The sequence below is a fragment of the Myotis brandtii genome, unplaced genomic scaffold (assembly GCF_000412655.1).
Source record: "Myotis brandtii unplaced genomic scaffold, ASM41265v1 scaffold1841, whole genome shotgun sequence".
Classification (NCBI taxonomy): Eukaryota; Metazoa; Chordata; class Mammalia; order Chiroptera; family Vespertilionidae; genus Myotis; species Myotis brandtii.
The window spans coordinates 276,268-289,649 of record NW_005356841.1 but is presented as its reverse complement, the minus strand read 5'-3'; the positions used below and the strand labels follow the sequence as shown (position 1 = coordinate 289,649).

General features: G+C 38.5%; 1 protein-coding gene across 1 annotated transcript in view; it reads right to left on the bottom strand.

Annotated features, from left to right (window-relative positions):
* Nucleotides 1-13,382, bottom strand: part of TESPA1 (thymocyte expressed, positive selection associated 1) — a 42,128-nt gene that overhangs the window by 11,241 nt on the left and 17,505 nt on the right. The window contains exons 4-8 of the mRNA XM_005864014.2: nucleotides 5,056-5,105; nucleotides 4,662-4,715; nucleotides 3,881-3,917; nucleotides 3,527-3,625; nucleotides 1,304-1,512 (exon numbers count right to left, since the gene is read on the bottom strand). Coding sequence (XP_005864076.1) covers nucleotides 1,304-1,512; nucleotides 3,527-3,625; nucleotides 3,881-3,917; nucleotides 4,662-4,715; nucleotides 5,056-5,105 — 449 coding nt within the window. The remainder of the gene's footprint in view (nucleotides 1-1,303; nucleotides 1,513-3,526; nucleotides 3,626-3,880; nucleotides 3,918-4,661; nucleotides 4,716-5,055; nucleotides 5,106-13,382) is intronic.

The following is a 13,382-nucleotide window of genomic DNA, read 5'->3' as shown; positions in this document are numbered from 1 at the left end:
CCCCCTCCCCCCTGAGTGCACAAATTTTTGTGCACCGGGCCTCTAGTTGGTTAATAAAATTGCAAAGGTTTCAAGTATACAATTTTATAATACATCATCTGTATATTGTATTATGTGTTCACCATCCAAAGTTAAGTGTCCTTCCACTTTCCTGATTTCTTGACTTCCCACACCAAGTAGCTATTTTACTTTAGTCCAAAAATTAATTCTATATGGTCTGAGAAACATTTCTACATCTTGAGTTAGCATATCTTTCTGTTGTCTGTATTTTCTAAACAATGACCTCTAGAACTGTGTTTGCTTTAGATGAAAAACATAAGAAACAATAAAAAATAATGTTACAAAATCAACATTATTATTTTTTTAGTAATAAAACAGGGTTATAGGAGGCAACAAATTTGAGGGATAGCAATGACTAGGCAATGAACTGAAGTAGAGAAATTTAGATGAACTCTATCATTTCTATTAGACCTTTGCTTCTCAAAGTGTGGCCAGTAGTCCAGAAGCATCAGCATTGCTTGGTAACTTGTCATAAATACAGAATCTGACTGTATCCCATACATTTTAACAATATCCTCTGGTAATTCATGTGCACATCCATGTTTGAAAAGCACTGTGATAAACCATAAAGTCATTAAATTGTAACCTTCTTGGAGGCAAGAGTCATGCTCCTCTTGTCTAGCTATTGCTATTCCAGAATTTAACACATAATTATGTACCTGGTACATACAACAAATTCAATAAACTATCCTCAACAGAGTGTGACAAAGAATCCTCTAAGGTGTGAAAATACTCCCACTCAAAATTCTTGTTTCAGTCGCTCAGGAGTCTAGTTTTACTAAACCTCTAAGTTGAATCTGATACAAAGAATCTGAAACAACACTGTCAGAAACACCATCTTGTTTTCGGTGTAGCAGAATATAATTTGAAATATATTCTAACATATAGAATTAAATAGAATGTTTTATACCTCATCATGGTAGAAAAGCCCTCTCATATCTTTCCTTACTATGAAATCAGTATAACTTAAATTATTGTTTCCCTAGATGTGGCCTAAGGATTGCATAAGAATCATCTGTGTGCTTGTTTAAAATAAATATCCCCGAGCCATTCTTTCTCTGGAGGATAAACCTATGAGAAGATGTCAATGTTATCCATCTCCACTGAAGACAATATAAAGGAAAATAGACACAAGAGACAAAGGATCACAGGAAGCTAATCGAGAGAAAGTAGGATTTGGATCCATTGATCACTGTCTGGAGGTTCAGGAAAAAGCAGAGCATGGATCTGTGGGAACACTCACTGGCCAGCATGAGGCATGGGTCCTCCATCTCAATCCTCTGCACCTGGGCCTTCAAAAAGAGCTGGAAATCAATGCCTCTGGCCTGGGAGGGGTTGGTGAAAAATCGGGCAGGGACCCGAGAAGTGTCTTTGTGGTCCTCCTGACCAAAGCCCAGATTGAAGAGGACATCTTCTGCGTCTTCTTGCACCTTATCCAGAATCTCAGAGATGCTGAAAAAAGGGAATTTGGGTAAGTAGGGGCGATTTTGAGGGACAGGGTAATCCAAGTATCTTTGACTTTGAGAAAAACTTTTATTTCTCTGAACGTAAATTTTCTGTCTGAAACATGGGAATTGCAATACAGCTCTGATTTAAAACTTGAATGAAATTCTATCATAGGACTTTGAATAACTGATTACAGGTGAATGAAAATTTACTATGAGAGGATTTGAACAATCAAAGTAAGTACAGATACAAAGAAATCTGTGGTTGTGTTATTAACCAGTCAGTTCCCACTTGCGCATACGTACTATGACATAGCTAGCTTTTGCCAGGTGCTTTGCAACTTGCCACCCAGTTTACCCTTAGCGGTTGTGGGGGACAATTAGAGAATATGTGTGTAGGGAACATAAAACCCATTTTATCCTCACTCTGAGGGCAAAAAATTTTCAATACGATATGTCCTCATTGAATGTCATTGATAGGTTTTGTGACTTTAAGCAAAACAACATATAGTGAAATCAAATTTACCATAGGCTAATTGTTATAAATAACTGTTAAGTTCCTATGTCATCTCATCAATGTTGTAACAAAACAGCATTGAACAATATAACCTTATTTGAGGACCCACTGTGAGGTATGTTCAAAACCTGATTTTGAGAGGTAGACCCATTTGTAGCTCCAGTTTCAGTACAGAAGCCCTGCATTACAGAAGATCAAATATTCTGTCTTCATGACACCAACATGTATCTGCATTCAAATCTGTGTTCCACCAGGCTGGGTGACAGAGAGCTCAATAACTACGCATCCCAAACAACAATGGGGTAGGAGGGCTGTGGATTATTTGAGACTTTGAATAAACACTTTCACTCTCTTCAGAAAAGATGTTGGGCTTTTTGATCCAAATAGGTAGCTTTGTTTAATTAACAGCTGGATAATTGGGATCCCTGGCTCTACTATTATGTTTGTTACCTAAGTGCTGATTTTATATCCATGGTCCCACGTTTCCTTATCTGAATTGTGGGCCTAAGTCTGAGTATTGGTTCTTAACCAGGGCTGCACATTAGAATCACTTTCAGGGGGCTTTAAAACATGAAGATGTCTGAGTCTTATCTCAAGAGATGCTGATTTAATTGAACTGGAGTGTGGGCCAGGGCTAGGGCTCTGTAAGGACAAGTCACTAAAGATAGTTATACGACTAATAAGTCTCAGAACCAGGTCTCAAATTCACATTTTGACTGGAGCCCGGCCAGTATGGCTCAGTGGTTGAGCATCACCCATGAACCAGGAGGTCATGGTTTGATTACTATACTAGTCAGAGCACATGCCTTAGGCTCAATCCCCAGTAGGGGGCGTGCAGGAGGAAGCTGACCCATGATTCTCTCTCATCATTGATGTTTCTATCTTTCTCTTCCTTTCCCTCCCTCTCTCTGAAATCAATTTTAAAAAACAAAACAAAACAAAAACTTTGTCTTGAAATTCCCACTTTTAATTATACCACACTAGTTTTCATCACTTCCCATCTTGTTTTAAATGTATTTGCATGTTATTTTGTTCATTCTATTGGATTGTTGAATTCCTGGGGGCAAGCTCTTTGTCTTTTTCATCTTTTAAAATGCCATACAGTCATTGCCTGGCTTGCATTAGGGAATAGAAATCTGCCTGAATGAATCAATATTTACTGCTTTATTCAATCAATAAATCAGTCAGTTAATCAATACATTTATTGATTGTTTATTGAACACTTAGTAATACTAAGTCCAGGAACCATTATGGTACCATTACACCTCCTGCAGTATAAAGCTCAGTGGAAAGACACCTGTTATTTCACACATAGCATCAAACTCTGAGCAGTAGATTCCTCTGTGTTCCTCACTATTCTTGAAGCAAATATGGTCATACTTCTCAAGTATTTGATTGCATAAAAACTCCAGAAAGATATGCCAGAAAAAATGGGCAATATTTCTCAGTTCCATTCTTTTCTGCTTCTCATCTTCCCCATCCTTCTACCCCTGCCAGTACCTACCTTGAACTAGTCTTGTTGGTCCCACCAGTCATGCTGCTGGAAGCCATACTGCAGCCAAGATCTAGTAGCTGGCAGGGCCGGGCTGTCTCCAGGAAATTCCTGCAGAGATCAGTGATGATGTCATATGAATCTTGTAAGCAGTTTGCACCCTGGCTGCAAGACACCCCTGCTGGGTGGGCATAGTCACTCCCTGCTGGGTACCTCTGAACCATGTACTGTGAAAATTCAGTCTATGACTTCATTCCTGATTGGGAAATTTCACTCCATTTTAAATTTTTAGCTCTTTGTTTTTAAATTTTTTTTTTACTATGACACTTACCCCAATTCAGTAGCTCCGGCTGACCTTATACTTACCTGGAGAAGAAGTTGCCATTAGTGGCCATCAGTGTGGCTGGGCAAGGAATAGAAAGGTAAAGAGAAAGTTAGAAGGGAAAATAAAAATCACTGAATCTGCTCCTCTGGACTTAAAATTTAGTCCCCTTCTGTTCATCTCTGCCACTACCCCATGAATTCCATTCTTTACGGATTTATCTAAAGACAATCAAACACAGGCCTGGAAGGTGGACTTCTATAGCAGAGAAAAATTGGCCCTGAGCCTCTGAACTTCTGAACCATGAATGGTTTCTAGATGAGAGTTCCTCTGTTCTGAGAAGCATAGAGTCATTCAGCTCTCCAGGCTAGACTTTCTATCACACCATATGAGTCTCTTCAGATCCCGGGAGACAGTAGTAGGTTGCTATACCTCTGTCTTTTATCCAAGCCCTTATCTTCCTGCAATGCAGTCTCTCTCACACCCAGTACTGAGGCTGCATTGGGTTTCCTACACAGAGAACCATTTCAAAGATGTCTGGGCAGCCAATATTATCATGATTTTATATGTTATCTTTCCAGGGTCCAAAGGAAAGCTCCAATGATGGACCAGTAGACATACTAATAGGTTGGTGCAGAAGTATTTTGGGGCATGTGATGCTTTCTTAGTTTCACATTAGATGCTATTGAGATTGCTCTTTCCCCATGGTTAAGATGCCAGGAATGGGCTGCTTCGTTCTGCAGTTATTCTCTTCCATCCTATCCTTAATCAATCCAATGTATACTCTCTTATTCAATCTCAACCTCAGAGAGCTGTGCTACTTACCCTCTGCTCCAAGGGTCAAGTCATCTTCAAAGCTGGTTCTCTGGCTGGGGCACCCTGTCAAAGAATAAGGCAAAGGTCACAGAAAATCAGGCTTAGACACCCCCACACCTACCCACCCTCCCCCAGTCACACCAGACATCGACATGTTTGCAAAACTACCCCAAGCTGTACATACATATAGTACCTCAAAAATTACACTCATATTTTTACTCAGAAAGAATCACATAGACTTCATCTGTAATTAACCTGTCCCCTACATCACATAGTCACGTACACAATTCTCTGCCAAATAATAAGTACATGGAGGTGTGCACTCAGACACATAAACACATACAGCCATATCGCTATCCAGGTAGAAGAACAATAGAAGAAAGAACAGAGTCTATATACTCACCATTGTAGATTGACTGTCCGGCTTCCTCAAAAAACCCTTCTTCCGTGTAGCTAAAAACCAAAAATAATTTTATAGGTTTAAATCACTACATTTTACATTCAAATATGTGCCACAGGTTCACATAATTTTATGATGAGAGTCAGTAGTATTTAAATTGATTTTATGTTGAAGAAAACAAGACAGAGTGGTTATTTGACAAATTCATGGCGGTGATCATGAGACGCTGGGACTGCAGTGCTGCCATTGTACTGACCACATTGTCTAACCTTAGCTTAGCAACAATTCTCCAGGTAAGTTCCCAGGTAAGGAATATAGAAACAAAACTGGAGAAATACATTTACAGAAGCAGGGATTTGGGTGCATAATTTCTACATCACAAAAGCAAATATAGAGATTTTAAAGAAACTCTTAGGAGGTCATCTTATCTACCCACACCGCCCTTTCTTCTCTATGAGTCATATTCTTGCAGAATATCATGTCTTTCAGGAAGCAGCAGAAACTGCCTCTCGGTTAGAGATTATATTTTTACATTTTGAGATATGAGCTTATCAAACATTTACCATCTGCAGAAGAAAAACAGATGGAGATCAGCATAAATGTTAGTGAGAAACAACTCAATTTTATAAACAAGGAAGAAATTCTCTGTCTAAAACAGGTGAGTGAAGTAGCCTGTGAAAAAAACTTTGAACTGGGACCAGAGTACCTGGATTCTAGTCCTGGCTCCTTGCTACTGTTATGTTTTCAAACATTACACAGAGGATTGGATGCCTAGATATTATTATTTTCTAAGCCCACTTCAAGCCCTGATGTGTTGTGAGTTTTATAGAGTTTGCTTTCCTGGGAGTTTTAAAATGGAAGTTGTACATGATGCTTTGAATGTAATCTCATACGGAGGCTGGAGCAGAGAAGGCCTGCTAAAGTGAGTTATCAGGGAAATGGACTGGAGTGCATCCATTCATTGGAGTGGTCTTAAGTGAGGCCTCACCTTGATCAGTCTTCAGCGATCCAAAGAAATCTAAAGCTATTGGAGCATCACTTCATGAAGTGCTTAATAATAGCAATGGGTTTACTCACTGAACATCTGTAGATTAGTTGTGTTTAACATTTTATAAAATAAATCATTATGTATATTTTTAGACATCTTTTACTGGTACTTTGCTTTTAATAGTGAAAAAAATCAACCCTGTTTTCCAAATTCTGTATTTTTATATGTCCTTATGAAAAAAACAGTTCATCAAGGTATGATATAAAGTGTGCAATGATGTACCCAAGCTAATTGAGAATAGGTACCTCTAATACTATAACTTGAACTAAAAATATATACTTTTCTTTCTAATATGTAATATTATACATAAACCATTATTTTATTACACATATAACATTATTATATATATATATTATATATTTATTGTTGTTAATCCTCATCCGAAGATATTTTTCCCATTGATTTTTTTTAGAGAGAGTAGAAGGGAGGAGCACAGACACAGAGAGAAAAACATCGATGTGAGAGAGACACATTGATTGGTTGCCTCACACATGCTCTCCGACCAGGACTGGGGATCCAGCCTGCAACTGATGTACATTCCTTGACAGGAATCAAGCCCATGACCCTTCAGTCCATGGGCCAACACTCTAACCATTAAGTCACACTGGTTAGGGCTACATACATATATTTTAATATAATATTAAAAATATGTTGTATATGTAATATTACAAATGTTAGTATAAATAAATATTTACAATTACTACTATAATTACTACAAACTACTACAATTACTACTAAAACTATGATAAGTAGTATAGGAGGCCCCAAAATCGTGGCAGAGTAAGTGGAAGCTACACTGACACTTTCCCAGGACCAAATTGGAATTATTGTTATTATTAAACATTTCATGAAGTGATGCTCCAATAGCCTGAGATTTCTTTGGGTCACTGGAATATCCAGGACCAAACTGGAATTATAACTAAAATACAGAAAAACCATTCTGAATAATCAACTGAAGACTAGCTGGAGAGAACCCAGATAACCAAGGACGGGAAGTAGAGACCACATACAGACTGATAGGAAGTGTGGAGGCACAAGAGGGCTGGCCAAGCTCCCACAGACAGCAGCTGAAGTTCCAGAATGATAGCTCAGCTGTGGGGTATTCTCACGGAGAACTCTGGGGTCTAAACCCCAAACTGGGTTCCCCAGCCCAGTGCACCAGAACTGAGAAAGGTACCCACATAACATCTAGTTGTGAAAAGGAGAGGGGTTGCTATCTGCCAGCCAGAGATGGCTGGAAATCAGGCACCCTATTAAAGGGCCAATGCACAAAATTTCGTGTGCAGCCACTCATCTTGGGCTCTGGCAGAGGGAGGTCAGAGTGGACTAGAGCTGTTTGAGGAGAATCCAGGGCTGGGGGCTCTGGGATTAGAGCTCAGAAGGCAGCCACCCCGGCTTTCTGTGCTGAGTCATTCCACCACACTGCAGAGGACATATTTCTCAGACAGACCTTTACCAGCCAGGAAGCTTTTGGAGCAATTGACCTATCCTGTTGGAAAACCTCTCACCCCACCCTGTGGAGTCTATGCCTGGCTGTGTCCTATAGCCTGAGGCACATTAAAACTATGAAAAAACAATCAGACTGCAGGAAGAGGCAGTCTGGAGGCTTTGAGTCTTTGCCTGACCTCTTCTGGATCTGGGGCTAGGAAAGGCAGACATTGGTGCACATCTTGGTCCATTCCAAGGTACTCAGCCCTAGCAGAGGGAGCCACACGCTGTGAATTGCTGATAGCTCCAAATAGTACTCAGGGCCAGTCACAAACAGTGTCTGACATTGTCCTGCAATAGAGGCCAGTCACAAACAGTGTCTGGCCTCTGGGAAGAACCCAAACAGGCCCAGTCCTACCAGTCACAAACAGCGTCTAATATTGTCCTACACTAAAGTCTCAGAGTCATAGTAGATCTGCCTAATACACAGACACAAACCCAAACAGGCAGCCAAATGGGGAGACAGAAAAACAAATAAACTCCAAGTGAAAGAACAAGAGAGTTCTTCAGAAGAAGAGCTAAATGGAATGGAGATAAGAAATTTATCAGATATAGAGTTCAGATAATTATTATAAGGATGCTCAACAGCATGAGAAAAGACATAGAAACTATGAAAAAATGACCAGTCAGGAATAAAGAATGACATAGCACTAATAAAGAACACATTGGATGGAATACACAGATTAGGGGAAGCTGAGGATTGGATCAGTGAATTAGAAGACAGGGTAGAAAATATCATTCAATCAGAGAACCAAAAAGGAAAAACAATTAAAAAACAGGAGGACAGCTTATGGGAGCTGTGGGACAATATGAAACATAATAATATTTGCATCATAGGAGTGCCAGAATGTGAAGAAAGTAAGCGAGGATTAGAGGACCCATTTGAAGAAATAATGACAGAAAACTCCCCTAACCTGGTGAAGTAAAAAAGTCACACAAGTTCAGGAAGCACAGAGAGTCCCAAGCAAGAAGAACAAGCAGGCCCACCCCCTGACACATCATAATTAAAATGAAAAAAGTTAAAGACAAAGAGAGAATCTTAAAGGCAGTAAGAGAAAAGCACTTTGTTACCTACAAAGGAGCTCTAATAGGGCTGTCAGATGATTTCTCATCAGAAACTCTACAGGCCAGAACGAAATGGCTGGATGTATTCAAGGTAATGGAAAGCAAGGATCTGAAACCAAGGTAATGATATCCAACAAGGCTGTCATTCAAAATAGATGGAGAAATAAAGAGCTTCTCAGACAAAAAGAGGCTAAAGGAGTTTATCACCACTGAACCAGAATTGCAAGAAAGGCTAAAGGGATTGCTGTAATAATAAGGAGAAACAGAGAGAGGGAGAAATAGACATGAAGATAACCAAGATAGTCAAGTACCAGAATACTGAGATTTACTATTGTATTGAATGTTTGTGCTGTAGCTACACAGTAATGTAGCTATTAAAGACAACTATTACTATAACTACAATAAAAGCACACTACTGTTGCACTTTTGGGCATATATTCAATGGAAATACCTGAATATGTTCACCAGAAGAAGTGATTTTCATAATAACCCAAAAATGAAAGACACAAATCTCTAATTATTATAAAATAGCTAAATTGTGGGATAAAGAAACAATTTAATGCTATGCAACAATAAAAAGTGTGACCTATTGCTGCTTGCAAAACATGGATGAACATCACAAACATAATGCTGAACAAAGGAAACACACATAAAACAGTACATATTATATAATTCCATGTATATAAATTTAAAAGACTGCAAAATTTATCTATGATGCCATAAGTCAGGCTACTAGTTACCTTGGAAGCAGGGTATGAATGGAAGGGGACAGAAAGGAGATTCTGGAGTGCTGGTAATGTCCCACTGCAGGTTTTATAGGTGTATTCCCTTTGAGAAAATTCCTTGAGCTTTCTATTTAATACTTGTTTATTTTTCAGTAAATAGTTTATCCTTCAATATAATGTATATCATTATTTTAAAAGCTTTATTGAGGTATAATTAATATATAAAGAACTGCACATATTTAATGTATACAATGAGATAAGTTTGGACATATGCAACCACTTGTGATACCATCGTCAATCAAGGTAGCAGACATATCCCAAACTCTCAGCTTCCTTCTTTCCCTTTGTGCTTTTTTGAAGTCAGAACACAACATGAGATCTACCTTCTTAATAAATTTTGAAGTGCAATAATCATATTGTTAACTATAAGCACCTTGCTTTATAGTGGATATCTAAATTTACGTATCTAGCAAACTGAAATGTATAGCCATTGAATTGTATTACAATTTACATTAGAAAAAGAAATGCTACTAATATGTATGCTACATTTCAATAAAATTTACATTAAAAATACTACTGATAAAATTTCTAGTCTGTCCAAAGGAACACTTGCTACTATTCATTAGATACAAGTGTTCATTGGATGTTCACCCTATATTTCTCTTTTCTAGTTATACCCTGGCAGACATGTCCATATTCTTTATATGAGAACTAGCTCAGGATGACAGTAGGCTTTTCTTTTCTTTTTTTATTCTTTTATTATATTCTTTATTAATTAAGGTATTACATATGTCTCCTTTTCCCCCCATCGCTGCCCTCCCAGCACATGCCGTCACCCCCCTTGTGTCTGTGTCTATTGGTTATGCTTATATGCATGCGTATAAGCCCTTTGATTGATCTCTATCCCCTCCCCCACCTTCCCCTGTCTTCCTTTTGAGGTTTGATGGTCTGTTCAATGCTTCTCTGTCTCTGGATCTGACAGATATAGGGCGCGGCTATAGGGTTAAGCCTGGGACTGACCTGTTGGCAAAGCCACAAACAAGTCCCAGCTTAGAGAGCATAGTCCTCTTAGCATAATTAGGCTTGACCTTATGATGCTCCCTAGATCCTTCCTAGGTAGCTAATGGGCTGTGGGAGGTGCAGCAAGTGCTGCCAAAACAAGTGAAACTCACAAGAACATTGTAACTATGGTGACCACTACCTTGTTTACCTCTGGCTATAAAATAAAGGCTCAGCTTGCCTCTGCATATCTCTCTCTGTGGCCTCAGCCAGGCACAGGAAGATCCACCTACACCCAGCTTATTCTCTTTGTCTGTCATTTCTCCATCCTCCGCCACCCTCACTCAGGCTTTTGAAACCTTGGCTGAGCTGGCTCGGCCCAGACAGTAGCTTTTTCTATGTGTATGTGGGATCTACCACAGCCATATGGATGTGGGCCTGGATTTATTGGTGCCTTCTCACTGAGCATGCTAATTTGAAACATCGTATTCATTACCTAAATCCCAGGCCTTTCATGGATTATTGCTTAAGACATAATACCAATGACTGGGGACTACATCCAAAACTGCACCTCTCTCTCCACCTTTGTATTGAAAGGTCCCTTAGCATCATTTCAAGTCTGAAGTACAAGAGCCGAAGTACTGTTCTCCTATATACCTAATTAATAAAGAAAGAGTTAAGGAGGTGGATTGGATTATGAGAAGAAGCATGTGGCTATTTTTAGCTACTCCCAGCAATTTCCATAGATTAAGTTTGCAGAGATTTTAAACTGAAGTCCATACATGATTTTGGGGCTCCGGATCCTACCTCTGATGATTACAAGTAACACATTTATGCTCTAGAAAATCCCCTGAGAGCCTAAGAAGAGAAAGAAAAGAGAGAGGCATAGTTTGTAAAGACGTATACAATCTAAACCTGTAGCAGAAGGGTCTGCTACTAGATTCGATTACCCTGAGAGACACTGACACTAAATTACCAAGGAAGATGGTGGACTTTCTTGGAAAGCCTGTCATAAAACAAAGCCCTCTTGCTACCAGTGGGTGTTTGGCATTGAAAAGAAGATGGAAATAAACTTTGAAAAGTGCCTCCCAGTGTATACAGATAACTAGTGAATGGGGGTTTCTTATCCATCTTCTTTCCTCTGTGGCCTTGGCAGCCTAACAACCAGGATGGTGGCAACTCACGTCATATTTAGAATACATTTCCTCCCATCTTCTTCATTGTCTATTATAAAAATCAAGTATCGCCTCACTAGCATCAATCATCATCCTTTCATTTTTCTGATTTTCCCATATAATTAAAATATTACATACTTACTTGGGAGGATTAGAAAATAGAGAATATTGAAAATATTTTATGAATTTAATAATTCCTTTTCCAAAGAATATGTAAGCATACTAATAATAGACTTCCTTGTGGCCTTTTTGAAGTTTAAATATTGAATTTTTTTTCAACACACAGAAAAGTAAAAAAAAAAATGTGACAGATACCCTTGCACTTGCCACCCTATTTTCACACATGTAAACATTTTGTCATATTTGCTTCATATCTCTGTTAATAAAAAATAAATAAAATGTTAAAGATATAATTAAAGTCTCATTTTATTTCCCATTCCTTCCTACTTTCTTCCTTCCTTGAGGTAATCACTATCCTGGAGCTAATCACTTCTGGACATACTTTTCTGATAAAGAGATGGATAAATAGATAGATAGGTAGACAGATGATAGATAGACTTCTTTTGTGAAATTTTAAAATAGCATAAAGCTCCTACTTTAGAAACCTTACCACTCACATATTACTACAGAGCATACAGCTCTTGTATATACATCATGTCATTTAAATCTTTGAAAACTTTTGAAACTATTGAAACTTTTGAAATTATTATTCTAGTTCTCCACTTTATAGATGAGGAAACTGAGATAGAAAGAATTTCAGTTGTTTGCTTACAGTTGTTTACACAGACAATTAGCAAACAAAATTAGGCTCCAATCTTGGAGTTTTTCCACTATCAGGCTACATTTTCAGCATATGTTTTGTATCAGAGTTTATCTTCGTAGAATACAGGTGGGGAAAGGTGATTTCTGAAGTTTACAATCTTATATTTCTGTGAATTTATTCTTTTCAAGTAAAATATAGTGTGTTTGAAGCCAAGGAGCACATTTAAAACTATTTGGCATCCCTAGATCATTTAGACCAGTGGTTCTCAACCTTCCTAATGCCGCGACCCTTTAATACAGTTACTCATGTTGTGGTGACCCCCAATCATAAAATTATTTTCGTTGCTACTTCATAACTGTAATTTTGCTACTGTTATGAATCGTAATGTAAATATCTGATATGCAGGATGTATTTTCATTGTTACAAATTGAACATAATTAAAGCATAGTGATTAATCACAAAAACAATATGTAATTATATATGTGTTTTCCGATGGTCTTAGGCGACCCCTGTGAAAGGGTCGTTCGACCCCCAGAGGGGTCGCGACCCACAGGTTGAGAACCGCTGATTTAGACACTCAGACAGTTAGCAAATGCACAGTTAATAATTGTTGACCTGAATTGATAAAACAATAGTAGTTAATGAGATGTTAACTGAGACAACTGGTTCTCTTTTACAAATCCGGTGAAGCATTTTTAAAAAATATATTTTTATTGATTTCAGAGAGGAAGGGAGAGGGGAGAGAGAGATAGAAACATCAATGATGAGAGAGAATCATTGATTAGCTGCCTCCTGCACGCCCCACACTGGGGATCGAGCCTGCAGCTTGGGCATGTGCCCTTGTCCAGAATCAAACCTGGGACCCGTTAGTCCACAGGATGAAGCTCTATCCACTGAGCCAAACTAGCTAGGGCCTAGTGAAGCATTTTTAATCTTAGGACACACCAAAACTTGCAAATGTCCTCATCCCTACATTCACTTTGCTTCTCTATATTTTTATTACCTTTAATTGACTTGGAAGTCATTGAGTTGTGAACCAGATTAGGACTATAAGGATGATATGTTTT